This window comes from Aquila chrysaetos, chromosome 12 (assembly GCF_900496995.4).
Source record: "Aquila chrysaetos chrysaetos chromosome 12, bAquChr1.4, whole genome shotgun sequence".
Classification (NCBI taxonomy): domain Eukaryota; kingdom Metazoa; phylum Chordata; class Aves; order Accipitriformes; family Accipitridae; genus Aquila; species Aquila chrysaetos.
Window position 1 is genome coordinate 16,973,204 of NC_044015.1, and position 24,327 is coordinate 16,997,530.

Sequence of the window (24,327 nt, forward strand, 5' to 3'; positions counted from 1 at the left end):
ACAGTATAGAGCAATGGTTTCCAACATTGTTTGTCATATGTCACCAAGATACTGCAATTTCAAAGTCCTCATAAGATTTTTCTTTCATGATTGAGGAGTTTTTATTAGACTGAAATATGATCGCCTATGAAAGAAAGTATTTGTATAATGTCCTAATTGTGAGGAACCTAGAAGATAGAATGTGAGATCATAGAAAAGGCAGATGGCTTATAAGATGGAGAATGTTGTCAGAGAGAAGTGGGAGCTATAGCAGGCAAAACACCAGCCACTTTCATACATGCTCAGTGATATCTATGTGAATGTTTAAGAATGAGCTTTGATAGTCATTTCCCCCTTAATAAGAAATATCTGATGACATATGTTAATTCTTCCTTGTTCTGCAGTTACAAAGTTAGGAGATACAAGAGGTCTAAATTAATGGTTGACATTGGGTTTGTTTACTTCAGTAATATAATTGTTCTGATATCTTTAACTAGCATTTTTAGTTAGTAACTGAACTGTTGTAGTCAGTCTATAACACAACACTTTTCCAGATATTTGTCTATAGCAAATTCAGTTTGGCATAGCTCTGAAGTAAATTAACCTATTTTGACAAAGTTGAATGGCTCTATGTGTCAGTCAAAGCTCATCTAACCATCCATAGAATTCATAGGATCATAGGATATTTTAGATTGGGCGAGACCTCAGGAGGTCATCTAGGTCAGTGGGTGCTCTGTCTTTAGCCTTCAAGGGCAGAGAAGAGGGTGATGAGAGCCGGTCTACAAGCTTCCTCCTATGTCAGTCTGTCTTTTTGCTTAGGGTTTTGTATTATATCTGTTGCAAATGGTATCTGAATACATAACAAAACTGTATATTTTTAAAATGTGTAAGGAAATTGCAGTGAGTTTTCTGTATTTTAACTTTTTTGTGTGTCAATTCATTTTACAGAATAGACCTCAAAATGGCTGGGTTTTTTCCTTTCCTTTTGTTTTGTTTTATTTTATTTTCCAGTGGCAAAGTGTTTACCCGTACAAGCACCGGTAAATGGAAGAATAATTATGACTGGTGCATTTGAGCTAGGCCGAGAATATTCCTTTGGCCAAGTTGTAAATTTTGAATGTAATGCAAAATACAAGCTTGTTGGATCTAAAGAAATAATTTGCTCTTCTAATGGAAAATGGAATAGTGATGTGCCTCAGTGCCAAGGTAAAAAGTACACTATTTATTATCTGTAATTAAGAAGCTTTATTCTCACAGACTTCTAAGGACTGGGTACCATATGGGAAACTACAAACCTTTTACTTTATTCCACAGCAGTTAAGCATACTTTGTCTATAAACAATCTCCATTGCATATGTGCAGAATAAGTGGGATAAGAAAGAGAAATCGGAGAATGTTGGATGCTAATATAGTCTTAATGGACCATATGTTTGTTCTGCATTTTTCACTACAAGCTGTATGTTTTGCTAGGCTGCAGTCAATTTCTTTGAAAATAGCTTTGGTATGTCATAAGATTCAATCACTTCAGTGTCGATTTAACCAAAGTAATCACAAACAATTTTAAATCTATGTGAACCAAGTTTAAAAAACAAGTATGATTTTAATTCACTCATGTTCTTAGGGTATATAAAATACAAAGACATCATGATGGATTTTTCTTTCTTCAGACTGATGTGTTTCAACAAGTTAGAAGGTTAATTCATGTTTAGTTTTTACTCAACCACAAAATCACAGAATAAATGGTCCCTCAAAGCAGTCAGCTAGGGCAAGTTGCTCAACACCATGTCCAGTCGGCTTTTGAACATCTCCAAGGATGGAGACTCCACAGCCTCTCTGGGTAACCCGTTCCAGTGTATGACCACTCTTAAGTAAAAATGTTTTTTCTTATGTTTAAGTGGTACTTCCTGTATTTCAATTTGTGCCCATTGCTTCTCATCTTGTCACTGGGTGCCAGTGCGAAGGGTCTGGCTCCATCATCATTACTTCTGCCTGCCCCACCACAGTCAGGAATTTATACGTACAAGTAAGATCCTCCCTCCCCCCCAAGCCTTCTTTTCTCTAGACTCTCTTAAGCCTCTTTTCATCTGTCAGTTTTTCCAATTTCTTAATTATCTTCATGTCCCTTCACTGTACCTGCTCCAGTATGTCCATGTCTTTCCTGTATTGGGGAGCTCAGACCTGGGCGCAGCACTCCAGATGTGGTCCCACAAGTGCTGAGCAGAGGGGAAGAATCACCCACCTTGAACTTCTGGCAACGCTCTTCCCAGTGGAGCCCAGGGTGCTGTTTTCTTTGTTAGCTGCAAAGGCGCATGGCCCGCCCCTGTACAGCTTGTCCATCAGGACTGCCAAGTTTTTTTCTGCAAAACTACTTTTCAGCCAGTCGACCCCACCCTGCCCTGCCTGAGGCTTGTACTGGTGGATGGGGTTTTCCTCCCATTTTGCAAATAGAGATTGTAGGGGATTGGATTATCAGTATGTAAGAACCAATCCCAGGAAGTTTATGGTAACGATCACTGTTAAACATTCAGTGCATCAAGTGTCTTAGATTATTTATATGTTATCTGATCAGGAAGTCTGCATTTACAAGAGCAGAGTACATATGTTAGGATGTCAGATACATGTATGGTTTGTTCACAATTTCAGCGCTGCATTTTGCTGCTTCGAAACCCCCATTTATTATAATTTGAACAGCATAAAGTGGGATTAAACACGTGCTTGTAACATTTGCAGAATATAGTGAATTTTGTTAAACAATGACGGTTCCACTGAGCTACATTTCATCCTAAATACAAAGTAAATCCAGCAAAGGAATCCAAGAGAACTCTTTGGTGTCCTGCTCTGTGGCCAAGGAAACAAAGCCTTAAGTATTTTCTGGCTTTATGAATGCAGTTTTTGGAAACTGCAAGATCTCGGTGGTTTTACTGGGTTTGGTAAGGAGCTGGGGGTGATGAGGTTCTTTTATAGATTGTTAAGCATTCTAGTGTTTTCCAGATAGTTTAATTCTTTTTTCCTGTTGATGCCATGATTTAACTAATCGGCTACTGACTGTGAGAGAGCTTTAGGTTTGCTGGAAATCACACAAAAATGAAATTATCTGAAAAATGGAAAATCCTAAATTTCAGGTAGCCTAGTTGCTTATTTTAGAATGTATCCTGCCTTATATACTGATTCTGAGATCCATTAAAATCCAAAGCAAAGCCCTCATGAGACAGGGCTGACAGACAAAATCTGTCTCATGAACCAATTTGGTATTGATGCTGTGCTATAGCACACTTTCTACCTGGCACCCACAGTCAGGTCATTGAAGAGTTCTCAAATAAGTTTCAGTTTCCAAATGCAAATGTTTTTGTGAAGTCGAATGAAAAAACCTCTAAATTTTATTCCAATAGGCATTTATTCTTAGCAAATAAAAATAAACACAAATACATGAATTTTGTCTTTCTTAATTTCAGAGATTATCTGTGATGTGCCAGAAATTCTGCATGGATATGTACATTCTCCAAAGGCATCTTACAAGGAATCTGAACAACTACAGTTTGCCTGTAATGAAGGATACAGATACGGTGAAAGAGCAGGTGTACAGTGTACTGAATCAGGATGGAATCCAACCCCCTATTGTACTGGTTAGCCTTGCCTAAAGTTATTTTGCACATTTTTTGTGTTTGGAAGTTATTTCGGAGATTAGTAATGACAAACGTTAGTTTATTCATAACAAAAGAAATCCATCCATATCTGACCAATATGCCATGAAGGTCTGGAAGGATGAAGTGTTAAAGGGACCAAACAACTGGATAAGAGTTTTCCATGGAGAGCAGTAGCAAAAACAGTTAATTCAGTCTTTTGTTACTTGATTATTAAATTATAATGAGATATATGTTATATAATAATATAAATTAAATTATTAAATAGGTCCATGAAGCAACAGTTTGTCCAGTATACTATATAAATGAGGTTGATGCTAAAATACTTCATGCAGCATTAGTAGCTGTTTTTATTTTATTCTATTTTTATATGATTCTGAATTAGTGGGGGGAAGATAGGAAAAAGATTTCTTGGGTTAGAAAAAAATCCTCATTTGGACAAATAGGAAAGATAAAGCTGAATCTCTTTACCTTCTACAAAATATGATGAAAATTTTTTATCTAAGGAATGGAAGAATCAGACACTAAAGAGAATATTTAAGCAAGCAGGAGAAAAAGGTATTAATACCAAAGAAATTCAACCTACAGAAGAAATCTGAAATTTTTAGCAGCATGGGAAAATGAATATTTGAAACCACCTTCTTAGAGAAGTGGTATGGTTTTTGAAGTCCTATTGTCTTCACATCAAGTCTCAATACCTTTTAAACTGTGTTTAACATGAACATAACTGGTATAAGTCAGTGGCTGTGCTGTATGTTGGAAAACTGGGTAAAGAAATATGTTTGATACCATATGAATTGCAGCAGTATGAATAAAATTAGGGAAAGCTAATAGGCTTAACTCGGTGACCTACTTATGAATCACAAGCAGTTCTTTGAGGGGGAGATACAAGTTAACGCATCTTCTGTGTCATCATAGCCAAGACTCTGCTACTGGTAATCGTAGGACTAATCACTCAGTAAAATACCACTCAACATCTCACCCTGTATGAACATTTGAGACAATAGAAGTTTGCTACACCTATTGAACTGACCTCTGCGTTTTGTCTGAGTGTCCTGATGAGTCTTACTGTAGTTTGAGCGGACTGAGCACCTGGTTGCTAGTCATTATATCCTTTCTTTAAATTTCCAGACTACTAGTTCTGATCAACCAGTTCCAACCAAAGAGGAACAATTAAAAAATGATCCCTATTTCACTAATGAAACTTCAGTAAGAAATTGCTAGTGTACTGTGCAACCTTTCAGAAATTACTGGAGATTACAGAAGTATCTTTCAAGTTAAAATCCTGATTTAAGTTTGTAAGCTGCATTTCAAGAGTTGTTCTGAAATAGTAAGACAGTGTTGTAGGAAGAACAGTCTGAAGTTGACATGGCCATTTCCAAAGGAGTTTGAGAAAATGTGAAGTGGTCCAATTTCAGAAAGAGAAGTAGTCCATTGATGGCCATAAGTGTGTGAACTGAAAATTATAATGGAATTCTAGTGCTGGATTATACATAAAGCTGAAAACAGTAGCACTTTCTACACAGCCATTATGTCAAAAATTGTGTACAACATAGATTTGAAGTTCACTAACCCTAAGAACTGTGGACATGAAGTGATGTATAAACAGAGACCAAAATAATATGGTGTGCATGAATCCTGCCACTTCCATGACCCTTAGTCTAGGATGAAGACAGCAATTTGTTTAATGTCATCAGAACTGTAATTGCACAACCACATTATCCATGGTGTTCAAACTTCCCATCAGAAATTGTCTGAGAATCTCTACAAATTAATATATTTACAGTGCTGAAACTCCCTCTTGCTTTTTAACTCCCAAATGCCATCTGAGCAGTTAAGATGACAACTCTGTAATTTCTGAGGCTAGTCCTGTTTGACATCAGCCCTCTGGGTCATGGATTTTACTTTAGTTTCATTCAACTGCAGCGCTTAAACATTATATTTAAATCTCCAAATCCCACAAACAGAAATATGCATGTTATGTCCCAGTTGAAATAGTTTGATGCAAATTTTGGGGAAATGATTAGTGCCTTGAATTGTCTTCAAGAAATTGCCAGACACTTGAAACTGGAAAAAAATTTTGCTAACAGGGCAACATTGTAGGATGTTGTGTACCACCCACCTTCCTGGGACCTCTTCCAGAAAGACTCCTTTAGAAATAAAGAGTAGTCAGTCTTAGTGCCCACTCTGCTCTTGACCTTTCTGCTTCAAGATTAGTCATGATGCTAATTAATATGCGTATGGTTTAGCAACATACTGCTTTTGAGAAGTGCCAAACAAAACATTCTTCCAGACACTGATGTACTGGGCTCTGATACTTGGGGCATATTCAGATAGTGGTTCCACATCCTGCTTGACTTATCACTGAACCTAGGTGATTCAGCAGTACATGCATACAGCTGATTTGCCCACCTTCACCCCACAGCAGGACCAACCAGTAGTTACCTTATAGTCATCCCCTCCCAGCCCTGAGTGTGTTGGTGATATTTTCTGAATTGGAAGTAGAATACAAAAACAACCCCAAAAGACAGGCTCCTGTTTATAAATAATATGTTTGCCTGGCTTCTCTAAGCATAAAGATATCATGAGCTTTTTAGGCTAGCATTCTCGTCCTTTCTCAGTTGTTGAAATGCTTCCAGTGTCAGTGCAAGACCCTAATCTTAATCACACAGCCTTCGAATGATTGGTTCCTAGTTAAGTATAGTTATTTCTCCATTTAGGACCTGCCAGTGAATCTGCCTGTCCTTTGGGACAGTGTCCATAAACCAACCCAGGAGAGCTGTGAGTGAGCCCAGCATAGATCATTTTGAGCTCCAGCTGTGGAATGACCTACTGGAAAAGATTAGTCAAATTCAGTTTGATCACCTCTAGTTCTTGCTCCAACCATTCTCTTTGTTTTAATCTTCTAATTAGCATGACATCAGTAACAGCTGTCACTCTCCTTTTACAGAACTGTACATTTCTAAGAGTGGGAGAGAAATGTAACCTTTTCTTTGCCCTAAGAAACATCTTTTTAACTATTTTATGCAGTTATGGTCAATATACTATGAAAATAAGGACTTATGCAACAAATATAAACATATTCTTCAAATGAGCATCCAATTTTTCTCTTTTTGTTTAGAAATTGTATGCTCTCCTCCAAGAATTCCCAATGGGAACTTTAGACCTCAAGAAGACAACTACATCGTAGGTGATATAATCACAATACAGTGTAATCCTGGATATCATTTTAAAACATTGACTGGCAAAAGCACAGCTGAATGCACCAAGAATGGCTGGGTGCCTGATCCGGGTTGTGTCCGTAAGTAGCTCTCACGAATGAAGACACAACATGTAGAGTTGTTGGAAATATCTCAGTGAAAAAGAGGTCAAGAGAAAAACTTCAGAAGCATGAGAAATGGGAGTTGCTTATTCATCGTGCTTCTTTGTGATGTAAAGCTTAATTTGATGGTTTGGAAAAGTCAGCTATAAAAACGATGGTATAATCTACATTTACATTATGTTTATAAACACAGGTATTATTTATTTCTGTATTTGTGAAAGTATGTGTTAAAATGTACTATAGTCAGCTCCCTGTCAGGAATTTTTGTGGTCCACATGAAGAGTAGCATGCCAGTCAAGATAAGAGGACAGAGTGAGTGTTAAAGTATCCAAACCAAAACAAAACATAGGTAATGGTTAGAAGGTATCTTTCATTATGCTTATCACAGCTTTAGATTTTTACTTGCAGTTGTATGTTGGTATATTATAAACAACCACAGTTTTATTCTACCTATTATAATGTCTGCCAAATAACAAAACAAGATATTCGTGATTGTTGATGAGTTCTTTCTTAGCTTAAACTTCCCATAACTACAATAATAGTTTTGCCCAGTACGCACAGTATTAACAAATAAATAAATACATTAGCAATTAATTTCATAATCTAGCACTCTTTGATTTTTAGTCACTGAAAGTAAAAGAAAAACTTAGAATGTGAGAGAAACCCTGATGAAATCAGTCTTGTAAATGAACCTTTGGCTAAGACGATTTCAACTATTGCTGAAAAGTGCAGTTAGTATCTGTATTAATCTTTCCTTTATATGTGTGTGGGTTCTAAAATTCTGTATCATTCTGAGACCACTTCACTCGTTATTGAATGGTCTGTCCAGTGTGTGATCTCCCTTGCCCCAGCATGTAGGCTCTGGGTCAGAGCACTTCAGAAGGAACCTACCTGCTATGGCCAAGTAGGACACCCTGGGTAAACTTGAATGAAAGCTTCTGGGAATCTCCTCCTTCTATCCTTGACTTGTCCCTGAAAAGGGTCAGTTCTTTTGAGGAACTGAGAGAACAAAAGAAAAACACTACAGTTTTAAAATAAAAATGAGAAGAACCAGGAAGAGCTTTTGGTACAGGATCCCCAAAGTTACCACCAATGAAAGTGGTGACAGGAGTCATCTCAATTTTGAGTCCACAGTTCAGTGTCTATATCTGAGCTAGCTGTCTGGGCTCCCATCATGGTCAGTATAGTAAATTTAGTCGAGACACTCTACAAAGACAGTGTCATCTCACCGTAGAATAAATACTTACTCTTTGGTCTCATGAATCAGCCTTTGGAGTCCGGTGAGAATATTGACGGGATTTCTGTTGGTTGCAACGGGATCAGAGGGAAGCAACATAGGTATAAGCACTGACAAAGACAGCAGAAGCAGAGTGTGATTGCTCCCGCACTCCTTAGGATCTGCCAAGGTGTGCCGTCTGGATTCTGACAGTTTCAGAAAACACTCAGATGGTGAAGCTGAATCTGAATTAATTGTGTCCAGAGCTTTTTGTCACGCATGTGTTGATATTGTTGCTCTTCAATTCTATTTCAAGAGAAACCATGTGACTACCCAGCCATAGAAAATGGCAAGTTAAGTGAAAGACTGGAGTACTACAAAAACTATTACTTTCCGATGAGTTTTGGGCAGCATGCTGATTACCACTGCATTCGTGGTTATACAACCCCGAGTGGAGAATACTGGGTTCGAATGGTCTGTTCTGAAAGGGGCTGGTATCCAGAGCCAAAATGCCTCAGTAAGTACATTTCCATTATACGCTCAATTCTGTTGGAATTATCAAAGGTCTGTGCAGCAGAAATTGTGCTGATGGAGCACAGGACGGAACAAAGAGCAGTTAGTTAAAGTAGAACTGCTTTAGTTGACCCCTGGAACTGCACCCAGATTTCATCCTATCTGCAGAGCTCAAACTGTCAGCTGGTAAGTGACACTCTGAAATGAGGAAGGCTGAAATGATACTTTTGGATTTTGGAGATTCTTTACTGCTGACACCCTTCGTGAGATTGAGAAATACATAGGAAATGTTTCTCTTCTTTGGCTTCTGGGTCACGTGCATGCATCTACTTTCATCTGCATACACAGCTGCTTGTGTCTGGGCTCTTGGGGGCACAGGATGTTGTAGAGCCAGCGTGCTTAGCTGCTGCTAAAATCCCTAGAGCTGGTTTGAGAGGCTGATACATTTGCACAGAGATGATAAAATCTCCCGGAAGCAAATGCTGAAAATCACTCAGGGCAGCCATCAACATTTTAGAGACGTAGCAGACCAAACCAGAGCTGGTATACATGATGCTAGATGCACTGAAGTTAGCCAGACTTGCTTATGAACACTAGGTAAGCGATACTGTTTACTAGACCACTTCTTAGCACTTCATGTAGCGACTTGCACTCCTGTTCATGTGATTCATTAATCTTAGGGCAGTGAAACAAATCATGCTTTCATTCAGGTTTGAACACAAATGTCTTTTGGGGATAAAGGCTACAGAAAGGCACTTGGAGGCCCATTTTTTAGTAACCATCTTCCTGAGAATTAATTTACCTCAGTTCTTGCATTTTTTAGTAACCATCTTCCTGAGAATTAATTTACCTCAGTTCTTGCAGTACAAATTACTGTGGTTAAATGTACTTACCTTCCTTCTTCAGAAAAATGTCACGTCAGACAGCTGGAAAATGGTTATTTCTCATATGGACAGAAGAATGTTTACAAGGAAGGTGAAAGAGTTAAATATGTCTGCAGTGATGACTACTATACTGAACATAAAGATGGGCAAGTCACGTGCACAAAGGATGACTGGTCACCTCCTCCAAGATGTATCCGTAAAAGTAAGTGTGCTCGTATTTTGTTGAGGTTTCTAGCTAAAACCGATAAATCCGTCATCACATCACGTACATTAATCCATCACTACTGCTTAGTAACTCTAAGTCTAGGTGCTCTACACCTGAAACACAATGCCGTCATTCTCTCAATGTCTCATGCAGCCCTCATGTCCCTGTGTGCTGCTGAGGTCAGTCGCTATATAAACATGCAGAATGAAACCCTGTAAAACATCCACGCATGGCTCATTCAGATCTCCTAGAATGTAAGCTCTGGGATGGGAGTGACAGTCCCTTTATTTTCAGTGATGAAATCTTGTTATAACATAGCTGTGCAGTAATGTAATAAATAGTGATCATTCCCCTTGCACAGCCTATCTGTAATTTGTTTCCTTTCAGCCTCTTGCTGTGCCACCTGATCCTTGTTCCTCTTGCTTCCTTTCCAGTTGGCATCATACTGGAAGGAGGGAGGAATAGGAAGGTTACCTCTCCTAACTCTGTTTCCAGCTTTTGTTCCTGACTTGTACCAAGCCTGAAATTGCTAGAATGTCTCACAGGAACTTTAAATACTTTAGATAATGATTTCATATGGACAAAAAGAATTCAACCTAGCTTTTCTTGGACTGTAAAAATACTTTTTTTAGGAAACCATTTGTGATGGAAAAAGACTTAACTGCAAGGTTCAAGCAAACGACTTGAACTTCACTCACAGACTTTCCTGCAAGGTTCAAGCAAAGGACTTGAACTTCACTTACAGACTTAACACGCCAGTATTGCAGGTTTTACAGATACAATGGAGGAATGCACTATTGCGATTTTTAAGGCAAGAGTAGTACACTATTACAACCACAAGCGATTCACAGACAACCACAAGCACACAGGTGTTTACAAACTTAAAGCATAAACAATATTCACTTACCTCTCCAGGTAAGGGCTCTCAATCCCAGGGAAGCTACCTCGACCGGCGTCCCGATCAAGGCGGGGGAAGGGTTTCCTTCACAAGCCAACTGTATAGTTGGAGAAGTGACTCCCGCATCTCCAACCTGAATCTTAGAGTTTTTATCCCCTGACTTGTGGAATGGTGTGTATGACTATGTCTGAGTGGATCATGATATATGCCTAAATGGATTATGTATATCTGAGTGGAGTTTCCCGTTATCTTCCCTTTGCTGGTCTGTGATTGTTTGACTACACGAGGTTGTCATTTGAAACTGAAGCTGAAACCCTCCAGGTTTTGGGGTTTTTTTACCTTGCTTCCTCAGGCGACTGAATAGTGGTTGGATTGAGACTCAGGGCATACTGTTTGTTAAGGGATTTCAAGGCTCAGCTCAGGTTTTGGTTCTTTGAATGGCACAGCCACCGCCCTGTTTAGTTTAGGGTTTATCAGACAACCCAGGGCTAAGCTGTCTACACAGCTCCCCGGGAGTTGTCTCTGCAGAGAGACAGGGCCTCAAGGCAATTCAAGGCTGGGTCACTTTCCTAACCCCTGCCATGAGTTGCCTGTGTGCACTAGACATGGTGAAACTCGTTTGTGAACTATGAGCCTTACAATCCACACACCATTCCACCCTGATAGAGACAGCGACCACAGAATGTCTTGGACTGCCACCCACTGAGATTTTGATATAGCAATGAGCAAGCAGAATAAAATTTTGTGATTCCTAGTGTTAGGCAATGGTGGGCATCAGTGGTATAAACACCAAAAAATTTGACGTGAAATTTAAACTTTTGAAGCTGTTGCACTGAAGTGTCATTAACTCTGCTCCCAACATTCAAATACATCCTCTAGTGTTCCTCAAAGTCTTTTCTGTTTCATATCTTTATTTACTTGACTCTCTAATGTGCAAATATTGCTATTTGTTGTAGAGTTAATTTGTTAAAATGAAGAAACTTCTTCACAGAATGATTTATTAGTAAAGAATTTAACATACTACAGAAGTTTTCTTTCAGAATACAAGACCATAACATCCAACCAAGACAACTGATTTCCATCGATTTAGACTGGCTTAATGTATTCCAAGTGATGTGAAATCAGTTACAACATTGGGTCTGTCTGCACTAGTGTTTTAGTGTGCAAGAAGGGGTCCTTTGGTACAAATTTCCTTTAGCCCCGCAGTATGTGCACTCTGAATGACTTCTCTGTGGTAGAACTGAGGTGGTACCTGCACACCATGGTGATCTCTGGCATGTGCTACCTTGCAATATGGACAGAAGGTCCTCTTTATGCATGCACAGTGCTGTGCCTGCCCAACATGAATTTCATTTCTAGTGAACACCAGATGTGGACATAAAATTTTGGAAGCTTGCAGGATTGCTGCAGATGAAACCCCTGTCCATGCCTGTTTGTGCTGCGTGAGTTGGTAACCATGAACTTTGACTTCACACTTTCCAATTGTCCCCCAGGAAAAGCACTCAATGCAGAAGCAAAAATTCATGTGCTCTTAAAAATGTTCTAAATCCTACTGCTGCTTCATTTGTCCTCCTTCTTCTGTGTATTATAAGCATGTAGTTTGGCAGTGTTTTACTTGGAAAAAAAATTCTATCTATCTCTTTCAGAAAAATGCCAGAATATCAATATTGACAATGGTTATTTGACCTTGGGAAAGAAAATATTTCGTTTACAGGAGAAGGTCACCTATAATTGTCATACTGGCTTTTTAACTCCAGAAGGACAAGAAACAGGAGTGATACAGTGTCAAGAGAATGGCTGGACTCCACCTCCAAAGTGCATCAGTGAGTAGCATAAAGGCTTCAGAGCTCCCTATCATTGTCACTGACACAGACATGATGTCCTATGTACTCAGTTTTTTGTTGTCTAGATTGGTAGAGTTTTCATACTGGGCAGAGGGAGACTCAAACAGAGGACTGATCCTCCAGAGATTAACCTTTCTGGGGCTCCAGGAAATAAAGAGAGAAAACTTAAAGGAAGTGAGTAAGGTGGGAAAGTATCTACTGTCTTGTAGGTGAGCTATCTTTTTGGACCTCTGTAGCACCAAGTAGATGGTAATCACTGACCTCTCCAGTGATTTCTTACTGCGGAGTGTAAGAACTTACGCTCCACTGGAGTGTATCTCACACTGGAGATACAAGGTACATATGCCCAAATTTACTCCCAATTCTCCCACCTTTCACACATGTGAGGGAAGATTTAATGAAGAAATGCCTGTGAACCAAGGGATTCTGCCAAGAACTTTCTTTAAATGTAACCAAACTAGAGAAAAATGGGATTCATTATTTGGAAAGTTGTTATCACTATGCATAAAAAGCACTATGCATATGTCTGCCCTGGTGTTAAAAAGTACATTTGTGAAAAACACCGGAATGCTTTTTCCTGAAAATACCTCCATACTGTTGTTGCCTTTCTCCTCTTAGAAGTTCCTTCCTCTCCTGAATGAAGGTGTAGGATAGTAAAAGAAGAGACTTAATCTTCCAGTGTTATGATACTGTGACTCGTAATATTGACCAACTTTAGCTGATATTTTATCTTGTCCTTTTATTTCAGACTGCCTTTACCTAGGATTTTGCTGCTTTTTTTCTGACCACCTCACAAATGACCATGGGGAACAGGAGTACAAACTGTTTGCTATGACACCAATAATAACATGTAGTAGAAGGAAAGGAATTGAATCTAAGCGAGAAATATTTATGCTAGATATTACTTCTAGACAGATATTTCTGAAGATTAATGCAACAGATATTATGTGAATATGCTACATATGATATTTTACATTCATATTCTGGTAATGCAGAATTTTTAATGTTTCAAATATACTGAGTAGTTCAGTCGACTAGCACACAGTAAAGCACCTACAGAAATGATGCTTCCAAAGGGCAGTGTTTCTGGATCACAAAATGCACTAACTTTGTTTTATTCTACAGAATCATGTAAAACACCTCCTGTGGACATTTTGAATTACCATGCAAATAAAACTATGTTCATGCCTGAAGATATAATCGAGTATGCATGTTTGGAGGGATATCAAGCTGCAGATAATATGCCAACTGGTACCACAAGGTGTGGCATAAATGGTGAATGGAATCCAACGCCCCAGTGTCTTGGTGAATATTGTTATGTTTGCTAATCAGTGTAACTCTCTGTACACTTTGTGAAGCTTTTTTATTTAAGACTTTCTTTGGTTTTGTTCTAATTAGTAGCATTTCACGTACTTTTTGTAGGGTGTACACTATATGCTAAAATGTTTTGTCTTTGTAGCAATAGAATGTGAAATGTTGACATTGCCCAATGGAGATTTTTCTCCCAAGGAGGGTAAATACCACAGTGGAGATGTTGTGAAATTTACCTGTGCAAACAATTACATAAGAGTGGGACCTGCCTCTACTCAGTGCTATTACTTTGGATGGTTTCCGTCACCACCAGTGTGTAAAGGTAATTCTTCTGTCAACTTTATTGTAGTAGGAAATAGATGAAAATGCCTGGGTCCTGAAGACTTCTGTGGACACCTTCTACAAGCCAGCCTTGCTCCCAAGAACAATTATCCCATCTTCATCTCTAAAAGAACAGGAACTGATCCTCTTTGTATCATTTCGTAGTGTTTTGCTATTTCATGTGAAAGATTCTGAACAGTTGAACTTCCAATGTTGAACTTTCTGTTACCTTTAGTTATGCCAATTGGAGTCCTGCAATAACTGAAAGTGAGCTGGTAAATGGCTTTCACAAAATTTCACTCAAGTTATTGACTGTAATGTATGAAAAATTATTTATTATTCAAAAAGGCAAAAATAATGTGCAGTATGGCAGCCAGGAGTGATTGATTTGAGTAATGTCCTCTCTTACTGTATCCTGAATGTCCTAAGTTTTGCCACTGCCTAATGTTGATACCCATCAGATGTTGTACCCTATGTTCCTTTGTCTGATCACATGATATTGAAGAAAAAATTACGGTTTGGAGATGACACAGAGCTGGACCCAAGCAAAAGAAACTGAGTGAAGGGTTTTCCCTGTGGAATCCCTCAGCTTCATTGGGTAGGATGAACAAACTTATGCAGAAGAGAAGATATATGCCCCTATTCTTCTCATCCTTTTTAAGACAGAGCACAACTTACTGGCATCTGAAAAGTTTCTTTTCCTGGTGCTATGCCCTTTCATGAGGAAGCTTGAGAGAATGAAGAGATCTTGTATTTCTCATCTCCCTTTCTTCCCACTCAATCAATTTCCTTGTTGTCTTTCATGCTGTCATCCTTCTATTTGCTCACTCTCTTTTGCATTTAAAACCGACATTTTAAGCTCCCTTAGCAGGAGTTCCATTCACTCCATCAGAAGTGAATTCCTTTAATATACAGTACATATCACTTCCTGGGTGTTTTTATAACATAGGTTATTATTGCTTGTAGAATTTTCACCTTTTTTTTTTTTTTTTTTTTAAAGAATACTGAAGTTGTCATCCATGTAACACTTTTTTTCTTTTAAGACTGGGTTAGTTTTATCAACCACTTCTTTCATCATAGCAGGCAATTGACGGTGCATGGAAGTAAGATAGAGTGAGCCAGGGTCATGCACATCTGTTTGTGATCTCCAGCCCAACGTAAATCCAGATATTCAAAGGCATAAACCAATGACCTGTTTGTTTAACTTGTTCTACTGATTTTTCTTAATTTTAAACAACAAATTCAATCTATTTTATGTTGCACTTAACGTATAACTGTGCGAAAAGTTCTGAGTTCAGAGCATGAATTTGATCTCTTAATTTCAGTGAACGCCAGAGGCTGTGGACCTCCACCTGTGATTACCAATGGAAATATGGCTGGTGGCTCTGTGGAACAGTATCAGCATGGGGACAGAGAGCACTATGAATGCAACGTTGAATTTAAATTGGTTGGATCAAAGGAAATAGAATGTGTTGATGGACAATGGTCGTCTCCTCCCTCTTGCATTGGTAATCTATATAACTCTTACTTGTGAGAAGTCTATAATTCACTGTAGGCTAATACTTCACAGATATTTTCACAATTAAAATTGCATATTTGCAGGTATAATATGTTACATTCAAAATCATGTTATGGATGAAAAGTAAACACACACTATATATAAAGCCAAAACTTTATTAACAGTATAATTGAAATCTCAACAGTCCAATCAAAGAATTGTTGTGAGTCCAGGTCAAATTACTATAGAAAGAAAAATAAAATAAATATGTAATATATAAAGAATAATTTTAAACATATAAATAATACAGAATATCTAAGTAATACAAACAATTTATAGTATAGAATTACAATTGTTATACACACACTTTCTCTTACTTACCCCTTTTTCTGGTTTTGTGCTCACCCTTCCACTGCCCCTTTGGGTCCTAAAGTCAATGTCTTCAGCCTGGTGTGTTTTGGAGGGAAGTTACAGAACATTACCAGTATCTCAAGTCATTCACTGGGGGGAATAAGATGTTGATGCTGATGATTTCCTCCCTACAGATCTGCTTGGGGTAATTTTTAGGTTTGGTCTACAGGTTGTGAATTCGGTATGTTTAGCGTGTTGTAAATATGTTAGATACTTGTTCTTTGTGTTATCCCTAAAACCAGTTTTGATCAGCTCCAGGTCTAAGTTGGCCTTTTGTGAGCTGTTTGTAGCCTTGGGGTGCCAGGCTGTGCCCTGTCTCTTACCATCCCGTGCCTCTACTCTGCCACACCCAACCTTTGTCCCCAATTCTCAAGGGCTCTGTTATCATACCAGCCCTGTATTCACCCGCACCATTATATTAGAGTCATAATTACTCACTCTACAGAGACTAAAAACTTGTTTCTACTATGTATATAAAACCATGGTTGTGCCATACAGAGATAACCAAAAGTAAAATAAACTAGCTATAGCCTGGTCACTGGAAAAATTGCTGTTACATCTAAAATAAGTAAGACCAAGCCTCCAGGCAGGTCAGGACAAGTTCTGACAAAGTAAGCCTGATAAGCCTCCATCCTGAGGCCTTGCAAGCTCAGTACAAACTCTGTGGCCTCTTTCTAGTAATGGCAATACTGTATGTTACTGGGACACAGGGCGACAAACACGATGACTATGAATGCATTATGTATGTTGCTGCTTTCCCTAGGCTAGAGTCAGACATGTCCAACAGTTGTTTTTATAGTCCTGATACTGAAATGGTGAATAGTTCTACAGTCAAGTCTCCTGCTTAAGCAAAAGCACCCACTTTCTGTGCATGTCAGTAGGTAGTGTACCTCAAACCTGACAGTATGAGTGTCAACAACAGGAGTTAAAATTGCTTGTGCAAAACTACTATTTGTTTGTTGAGACAGTGTGGTGGGTTGACCCTGGGTGGACGCCAGGTGCCCACCAAAGCCGTCCTATCACTCCCCCCTCCTCAGCTGAACAGGGGAGAGAAAATATAACCAAGGGCTTGTGGGTCAAGATAAGGACAGGGAGAGATCACTCACCAATTACCGTCGCGGGCAAAACAGACTCAGCTTGGGGAAAATTAACTCAATTTATTACCAATCAACCAGAGTAGGGTAATGAGAAATAAAACCAAATCTCAAAACACCTCCCTTCCACCCCTCCCTTCTTCCCGGGCACAACTTCACTCCCGGATTCTCTACCTACCCCCCCCAGCGGCGCAGGGGGACGGGGAATGGGGTTACGGTCAGTTCATCACACGTTATTTCTGCCACTTCGTCCTCCTCAGGGGCAGGACTCATCACACTCTTCCCTGCCCCAGCGTGGGGTCCCTCCCACGGGAGATAGTCCTCCACGAACTTCTCCGATGTGGGTCCTCCCCACGGGCTGCAGTTCTTCACGAACTGCTCCAGCATGGGTCCCTTCCACGGGGTGCAGTCCTTCAGGAGCACACTGCTCCAGCGTGGGTCCCCCGCGGGGTCACAAGTCCTGCCAGAAAACCTGCTCATGGGCTCCTCTCTCCACAGATCCGCAGGTCCTGCCAGGAACCTGCTCCAGCGCGGGCTTCCCATGGGGTCACAGCCTCCTTTGGGCATCCACCTGCTCCGGCGTGGGGTCCTCCACGGGCTGCAGGTGGATATCTGCTCCACCGTGGACCTCCATGGGCTGCAGGGGGACAGCCTGCCTCACCATGGTCTTCACCACGGGCTGCAGGGGAATCTCTGCTCCGGTGCCTGGAGCATCTCCTCCCCCTCCTTCTTCACTGACCTGGGGGTCTGCAGGGTTGTTTCTCGTACATGTTCTCACTCCTCTCTCGGCTGCCATCTCTCTCTGTCCCAGCAACTTTTTTCCTTCTTAAATACGTTATCCCAGAGGCGCTACCACTATCGCTGGTTGGCTCGGCCTTGGCCGGTGGCGGGTCCGTCTTAGAGCCGGCTGGTATTGGCTCTCTGTTGGACACAGGGGAAGCTTCCAGCAGCTTCTCACAGAAGCCAAACCTGTAACCCCCTCCCCCCCCGCAATACCAAAACCTTGCCACACAAAGCCAATACAGACAGTGTCTCAGAATTGAAGTAGAATGGAATATTCAAGCTGAAAATCTGTAAATACAGAAAATACTTCAGGGTGTTCTTATGGTGCAGGATGATCTAATAACAGAACCAGTAAATGGTGGGGTTTTTACAGACTGGTTTACTCTGCCCCTATACATAATACATTCTGACACGTCTTCCATGAGCAACGCTGATGGTTTAAAAATGTACAGCATGGAGCTTGCATCTTTTCAATCCTTGCTCCAGTGGAAATAGTTTCAGTGCGCAGGCTTGAAAGAAGAGTGGTCCAAACTTGAGTGCAGCATTGTTCAAATTCAGTCTTTGAGTTTATCATGGGTCTTCCCACTCCCGCATTAAGAGCAGGCTGTATGCCCTTATTCCCCTTACATGCCTTTTTCCTCCTTCAAAAAACACTACTCACATGCCGCACTCCTCTGCAAGCCATTACCCTTTGCTGTCACTACCACTACAACAGTGACAGCCCAAAGCAGGAACTGCTGTTGTCACACAGAGGTGACAGTGCTGCAGCCCTCTAAGTGATGGTACAATTGTTTTCAGTTCTTGTAATAATGCTAACTGAAAGTACACATTACAAACGTGTAGACGTATGATCAAATATAATTTTGACTGATCAGAATCAGGGATCCGGGTGAGTTGGATTGATCCTACTCAGGGATCCAGGCGAGTTGGATTAATTTAAGTTTTTCTTACTCTTTAGGGTTTATGTGCCAATGAAAAACAGTTTGGGAAAGTAATGTTAGCTGAAACTACTTGTGGAGCGTGCTGTGGAGTTACCACAGTGATGGAAAAGGAAGGGAAAAGACAGGAGAGGAATTTAGTAAACTGACTAAAAGATATACGTACTCCAGCTGTGCTGAAATTTAGTTGTTACAGTTAATGGGAGTAGGTCTGACTCACCAAATGCAAATATAGTTATTTTTATTTAAGTTCTTTCAGCTATTCATATAGGACTCCAATATTATTGTGGAATACTTCTGCTCTTTTCAACAGAAGACAAAATGCCATGTGGATCACCTTCCTCTATTCCGAATGTTGTTCTTCATCAGGAAGACCAGACCCAGTTTTCGCACGGTGATGAAGTGATTTGTGGATGTAAACAAGGCTCTGGCAATTCTGAGGAAATGAAAATAAAATGTCTTAATGGGGAATGGAAGCCTTTACCTCTTTGTGCCGGTAATCTATCTATCTCCATAGTATTTTCATGATATTTCAGATGTAAGCGTAACATAGTTCTATTCAAAATCTCAAGGACTTCAGCAGTCAATATGTAGCCAGAGATACTATAGTTTCATGGATCTCAATGAAGCTTTTTTTATTTACTCCTCTTTTAAATGTGAACATGTCCTTCGTCCTGGAAAGACTCTGCACCTAGAACTTTGTAATCACTCTGAGTAGGTTTGGGGAAGGAAACTGGCACTTGCACCGTGGGTAAAATCAAGCATGGGGATACATCTTTGGTGTACGGTGCCTTTTACCCATTTTTCTGGTGTTCCTCCCTGGTAACGACCCTTCAGAAGCCTTGGGACATATCTGCAATAAAGTAGTGAGCCTGTTGCACTAATTACTTGTAGTTTTATGCCTCTGTATACTACTTCGCTTTTTAAAAATCCTACTGGGGATTAAAGATAATACTAATAGCTACAATGTGCTAGGCTTACCCCATCCTCACCATTTTTATGTGCATTAGTCCGTCTCATTTCTGATCAGTAGTTTTCTCTTTTTTCTCATCTTCCCATTTGGTTTTGCAGTGCATAAATTGAATGAAAGTAATGTCTTTCAAAAAGATACAAACCAAAGCCTTTTCCTAATAAAAAGAAAAAAAAATTACATTGGAGTCAGTAATTTAAGAAAAAAGCGACACTGGACAAGAAGGAGTCTTGTCTGGGATAAATTACTCCAGCACTTCACTTATCTTTTAACAGGATACAATTTATAATAGACATCCAATTCTTGGTTCCCCCTTTCTTCAGAAGTGATTTTATATTCTTCAGTGATTTGAGTACACCGTACCTTTATTTACAATTACGTTGAGGATTGAATCTGGCACAAAACACAGTCTGCTTAGCTTTCACAAGTAGCCTGTGTTCTGACTCTCAGAATCACCAGTCAAGGACACAAGACCTGGTTATGACTTAGATACACTTCCATAGGAGACTGATACCTGATGCATATTTCAGTGTGTGGAGTAGTACTTCCTTTATGCACCTGTTTCTACAAGCAAAAGAAGGTTCCTCTTCTTGCTCATCTTGCTACCTTTTTATAGTTTTAGGGAAGAAAAGAATGTTAAGTTTTTATATTATTTACTACACTCAGCAAAAAAAATCATTCTGTTTCTGTAATATAGGAATCAGGAGTTACTTCAAACTGCAGTAAGTAAAAAAAACACTTTCACATGGACATGCATTAGGAAACTGATGACCTCTTCATCAATGAATGCGTACGTACTTATTATCTAAACTAAATCTTTTTTTCAGGTCTTTTTGTTGATTTTTTTCAGATCCATCTCCTCAGTGTGTACTTCCAGTGAATGTTGAGCTTGTGCACAATGGTCATCTTCCCAAGCCAAGAAGGGAGACTAGGTTCCATGGAGTTATACATTATATATGTACATCAGCTGACAAAAGTATTAAACAGGCAACTTGTGTGTCTGGAAAATGGTCACCAGAGATTGAATGTACAGGTATGTTTTTAGATTTGCATACAATTTCTTTTTTTATGTAGGAATGATAAATGCTCATTATTGAAGCTTCTTAGCATTGCTGTGTCACTAGTCTGAAATAGAAACGCTTCCGTGCTTATATATGCTTACTCGATTATATGCTGAAGGATAGTCATGAATAATTATGGGAATCATGTTAACAGTTAACTAGGTTTAGAGACGCACTGTTTTAGTGAGGCAGACTTAATAATCTCTACCCTGACAATTGGAAGAGTTGTCACTGCCACTTCTGATGTGAGGAGAAGATGCAATGATAAACCTAAGCTCGGTTCTTCAAAAGGGCTTTACCATGGTGCAAATGAGAGTAGCTTATAGCTCCAGCTCCAGCCAAAGTTCCTTTATTTCCTGTAAACTTTCAAAGCTTTTCTATTCCTGATTTTTCTTCCCCCCCCCCCCCCCCTTCTATTTTTTCCAATGGCTTCCTAGTGACACAATAAGAAAAAAGCTGTGTTGGCCTATTCAAAAGCACAGACCTAGAGGACACTGCCCTTTACGTAATACACACCAAAGGTTGGATGCCTGTAAGACTGCCTTTATGTATAGCGGAGCAGGATATTGCCTGTAGAAGGCATGATTGTAGAACAATCATCGCCTCATTGCCTGCTTTGATTATGCCAGATTCTTGGGAGGTGATGCATGGAAGTGGGAGAAGTACACAGAGTGTCAATCACTCGAGGGAGCGTTCCCTTTCAAAACCAAGTGTCCCTACCTTCTCAGTTTTCTGGAACCACTAGAAGCCACAAACCAAGCTCTGGATGTCTCCTCCTTCCTAGATGTACCTCCTTCCCTCCCTTTTTCTTTCCTTTGGCAGGAGCAGCCCTTCATTCCTTGAATGGCAAAATTGAAGTTTATTTCTTTGTTTCCTTTTGTGATTCTCATTTACCTCTGTTATCATCAGCTAAGTCTGAAGAAAAAAACAAAACAAGAACCCCAGAAGTTGGTCCAGTTTTCCTAAAGTAGTTCACCAGAGAGAGAGGAATGGGAAAGCACACAGGAGCGTGCAGCTATGTGGAAGGGAAAGGAGGGACTACAAGAAGCTCCAGCTTAGATTGGTGTAGGCAACTGTGTCTCTCTTTTCTATGAGTTTGAAAGCGTATGAGCATCTGAAGGCAGCTCTGGTGTTTCTGAAGCAGAACAAAATGATCATAATATTAATTAAAGCTCGAGATAGCTACTGAAGAATTATCTAACAAACACCAGTGTTTTCTTGGTTGGTTGTGTTGTAATCTGTGATGAACTGTTACGCTTTATCTTATGTTCTATCATAACATGAGTATGTGTCCTTAGCTGAGGAGAGTACGTGCCCACCTCCACCTCAGCTGCCTGGTGCTCAACAGATAACAGTTGGAAGAAATTACAAGCATGGGAGTAAAATAGCTTTTTCATGTCTGAAGAATTTCCAGCTCATCGGTGTGAATGAAATAACATGTATAGAAGGGAAATGGCAATCACCACCTTACTGTGTGGGTCAGTAGTGGATTATTTTTTCCTATTTATTTTATTATGAATTTCTGTGTTGTCCATTTGCAGTCATCATTAGCCGGAGGATGATATTATTTATGTTAGGATTATCATGAACAGGTAACTGCAGAAAAGCAATAGAACGTAAGTTGCTAAAGAAAGTGCAGTTAACCAGCTGCTGGACAGTCACTCTTTTTATTTACACAGACTTATCTAAGAAGGCATATAAAACTTTCAGATAGTCCCTCAAGAGCTGTGTGTTTCTTTGTTTGTTTAGTATATTGCAGAATGGAGTCTCAGTTTTGACTGGGGGCCTTTAATAGTATCCTGGTGAAAAAAATCAGTATTATTTATTATTTAGTTGTAGTAGTAGCAATCTTTGGGTTTTTTTCTTTTTTATTCTTTCCTGATTTTTCTCCTTTGCTTTTTGTGGCTTGTTCCTGTAATAGGAGTATAAATGGTATGTCATAACTCAGGCCATCTACTCTAAGAAATGCTGAGGAATCTGTAATCATTGTTAAAATATTACCGATGCAGGTGATATCTTCTAAGCAGAAGTGCATTAAGAGGTAGAAAAAAGTGTTTTCAGAAATGAATAGGAGATAGCTGAGTACAGGAAAAATGAGGTGCCAGCTGGTGGCTGATGTGTACAACGGGCCAACCATTTCCGTATTTTTAAGCTGCAAAATTCTGATGCCACGTGGTTTCTCTTCTTCTGCGTTGCCTGTGAGTCTCCATTTCTGCTGATAAGTGGCAGACATAGAGAAGAATAACAAAAAAAATATTTGAGCTGTTCATAAAACAACTTTTACTGAAATAAAATTCCCAGTCCCAGTTACCGAACAGCAACTTTGACTGTAATTAGATCTCTTGTATTGTGGAATTCAGTGCAAACATATGCTTTCAACTTGATGTGTCAACTAATAAAATCTCATTTACTAATAACTAAAAAGGCACATAAAATAGAATTTAAGTCCACCCACTCTACAGTAGTATAGGAGAAGAAAGCATTGGGCCAGCCCTGACTCAGGAGGGCTTCATAGAAATTTAATCCATTGTATGTACCAGGAAGTACATTATAATACTTCGTAAGTTCTGTTCTCTTTTTCATTTTCATCATGTCATCACAAAACCCCTCGGGACATTGGTACAACTTTATTAATGGTGGAAAAATTTAATAGCTAACATTCTAGAAACTCACTTTCAGTATCTCAGAACAAGATAATATCTCTTCTATTTCTCTGCCTATGAAATTTTCCCGGTTCTTGATGCTAAGCTGTAACGGTGTCTCCTTGGTATGAACTAGAAAATAGCTTTAATTTGGTTCAAAGGAAAAGAAAGAAACCCCATGCAGGACAGAAAGAAGAGAGAAGATTTGGTTCATGTATCTTAGAGATATCTTCATCTTCCTTTAAGCCATTTAATTTATATTTGGATGATTACATTTTTTTTCTTTTCAGTTTTAGACGGTATATGTCATTGGAATATTAATAGTCTTGCAGTATTATTTATCTGTGTTTTCTGTATTTTTTTAGAAAGACCATGTTTGCCACCACAACCCATAGAATGTGCTGATGTTCCCAGGCTGGAAAATCGAAACGCAAAAATTAAAAAAGAAGGGAAAACAATTTATCTGGCTGGTGCTATAGTTAAGTATGTTTCTCGTTCTGGATACGTCTTAGATGGACCATCGGAGATAACTTGTTCTATGGGAAACTGGACTTCAGCTCCTACATGCTTGGGTAATGTCAAAAAATACTGTTTTTGAAGTGCATTTAGGAATGAAATTGAAAGAATTTTAAACTGGAGGTGGACTAGTAAGAGCCAATAACTCCATAATTTGCTGTGGAATCTTATCATCCCTCATGGATGTCTTCAGAGCAATCCTGATTGATTGGATGCAAGACTGACTTTTTGAATGCAGTCTAGTTTTTAAATATTCCTTTGTATTCTTGCAATCTTTGTT

At 39.4% G+C, this 24,327-nt stretch overlaps 1 protein-coding gene across 2 annotated transcripts in view; it reads left to right on the plus strand.

Moving 5' to 3' along the window:
- Window positions 1–24,327, plus strand: part of CFH (complement factor H) — a 43,057-nt gene that overhangs the window by 12,134 nt on the left and 6,596 nt on the right. For both annotated transcript variants that reach the window (XM_030033479.2, XM_030033480.2), the window contains exons 5-17: window positions 991–1,185; window positions 3,432–3,602; window positions 6,742–6,921; window positions 8,475–8,675; window positions 9,578–9,757; window positions 12,305–12,481; window positions 13,628–13,807; window positions 13,962–14,135; window positions 15,460–15,642; window positions 19,172–19,354; window positions 20,679–20,861; window positions 22,188–22,367; window positions 23,897–24,103. In XM_030033479.2, the coding sequence (XP_029889339.1) occupies window positions 991–1,185; window positions 3,432–3,602; window positions 6,742–6,921; window positions 8,475–8,675; window positions 9,578–9,757; window positions 12,305–12,481; window positions 13,628–13,807; window positions 13,962–14,135; window positions 15,460–15,642; window positions 19,172–19,354; window positions 20,679–20,861; window positions 22,188–22,367; window positions 23,897–24,103 (2,394 nt within the window). The remainder of the gene's footprint in view (window positions 1–990; window positions 1,186–3,431; window positions 3,603–6,741; window positions 6,922–8,474; window positions 8,676–9,577; window positions 9,758–12,304; window positions 12,482–13,627; window positions 13,808–13,961; window positions 14,136–15,459; window positions 15,643–19,171; window positions 19,355–20,678; window positions 20,862–22,187; window positions 22,368–23,896; window positions 24,104–24,327) is intronic.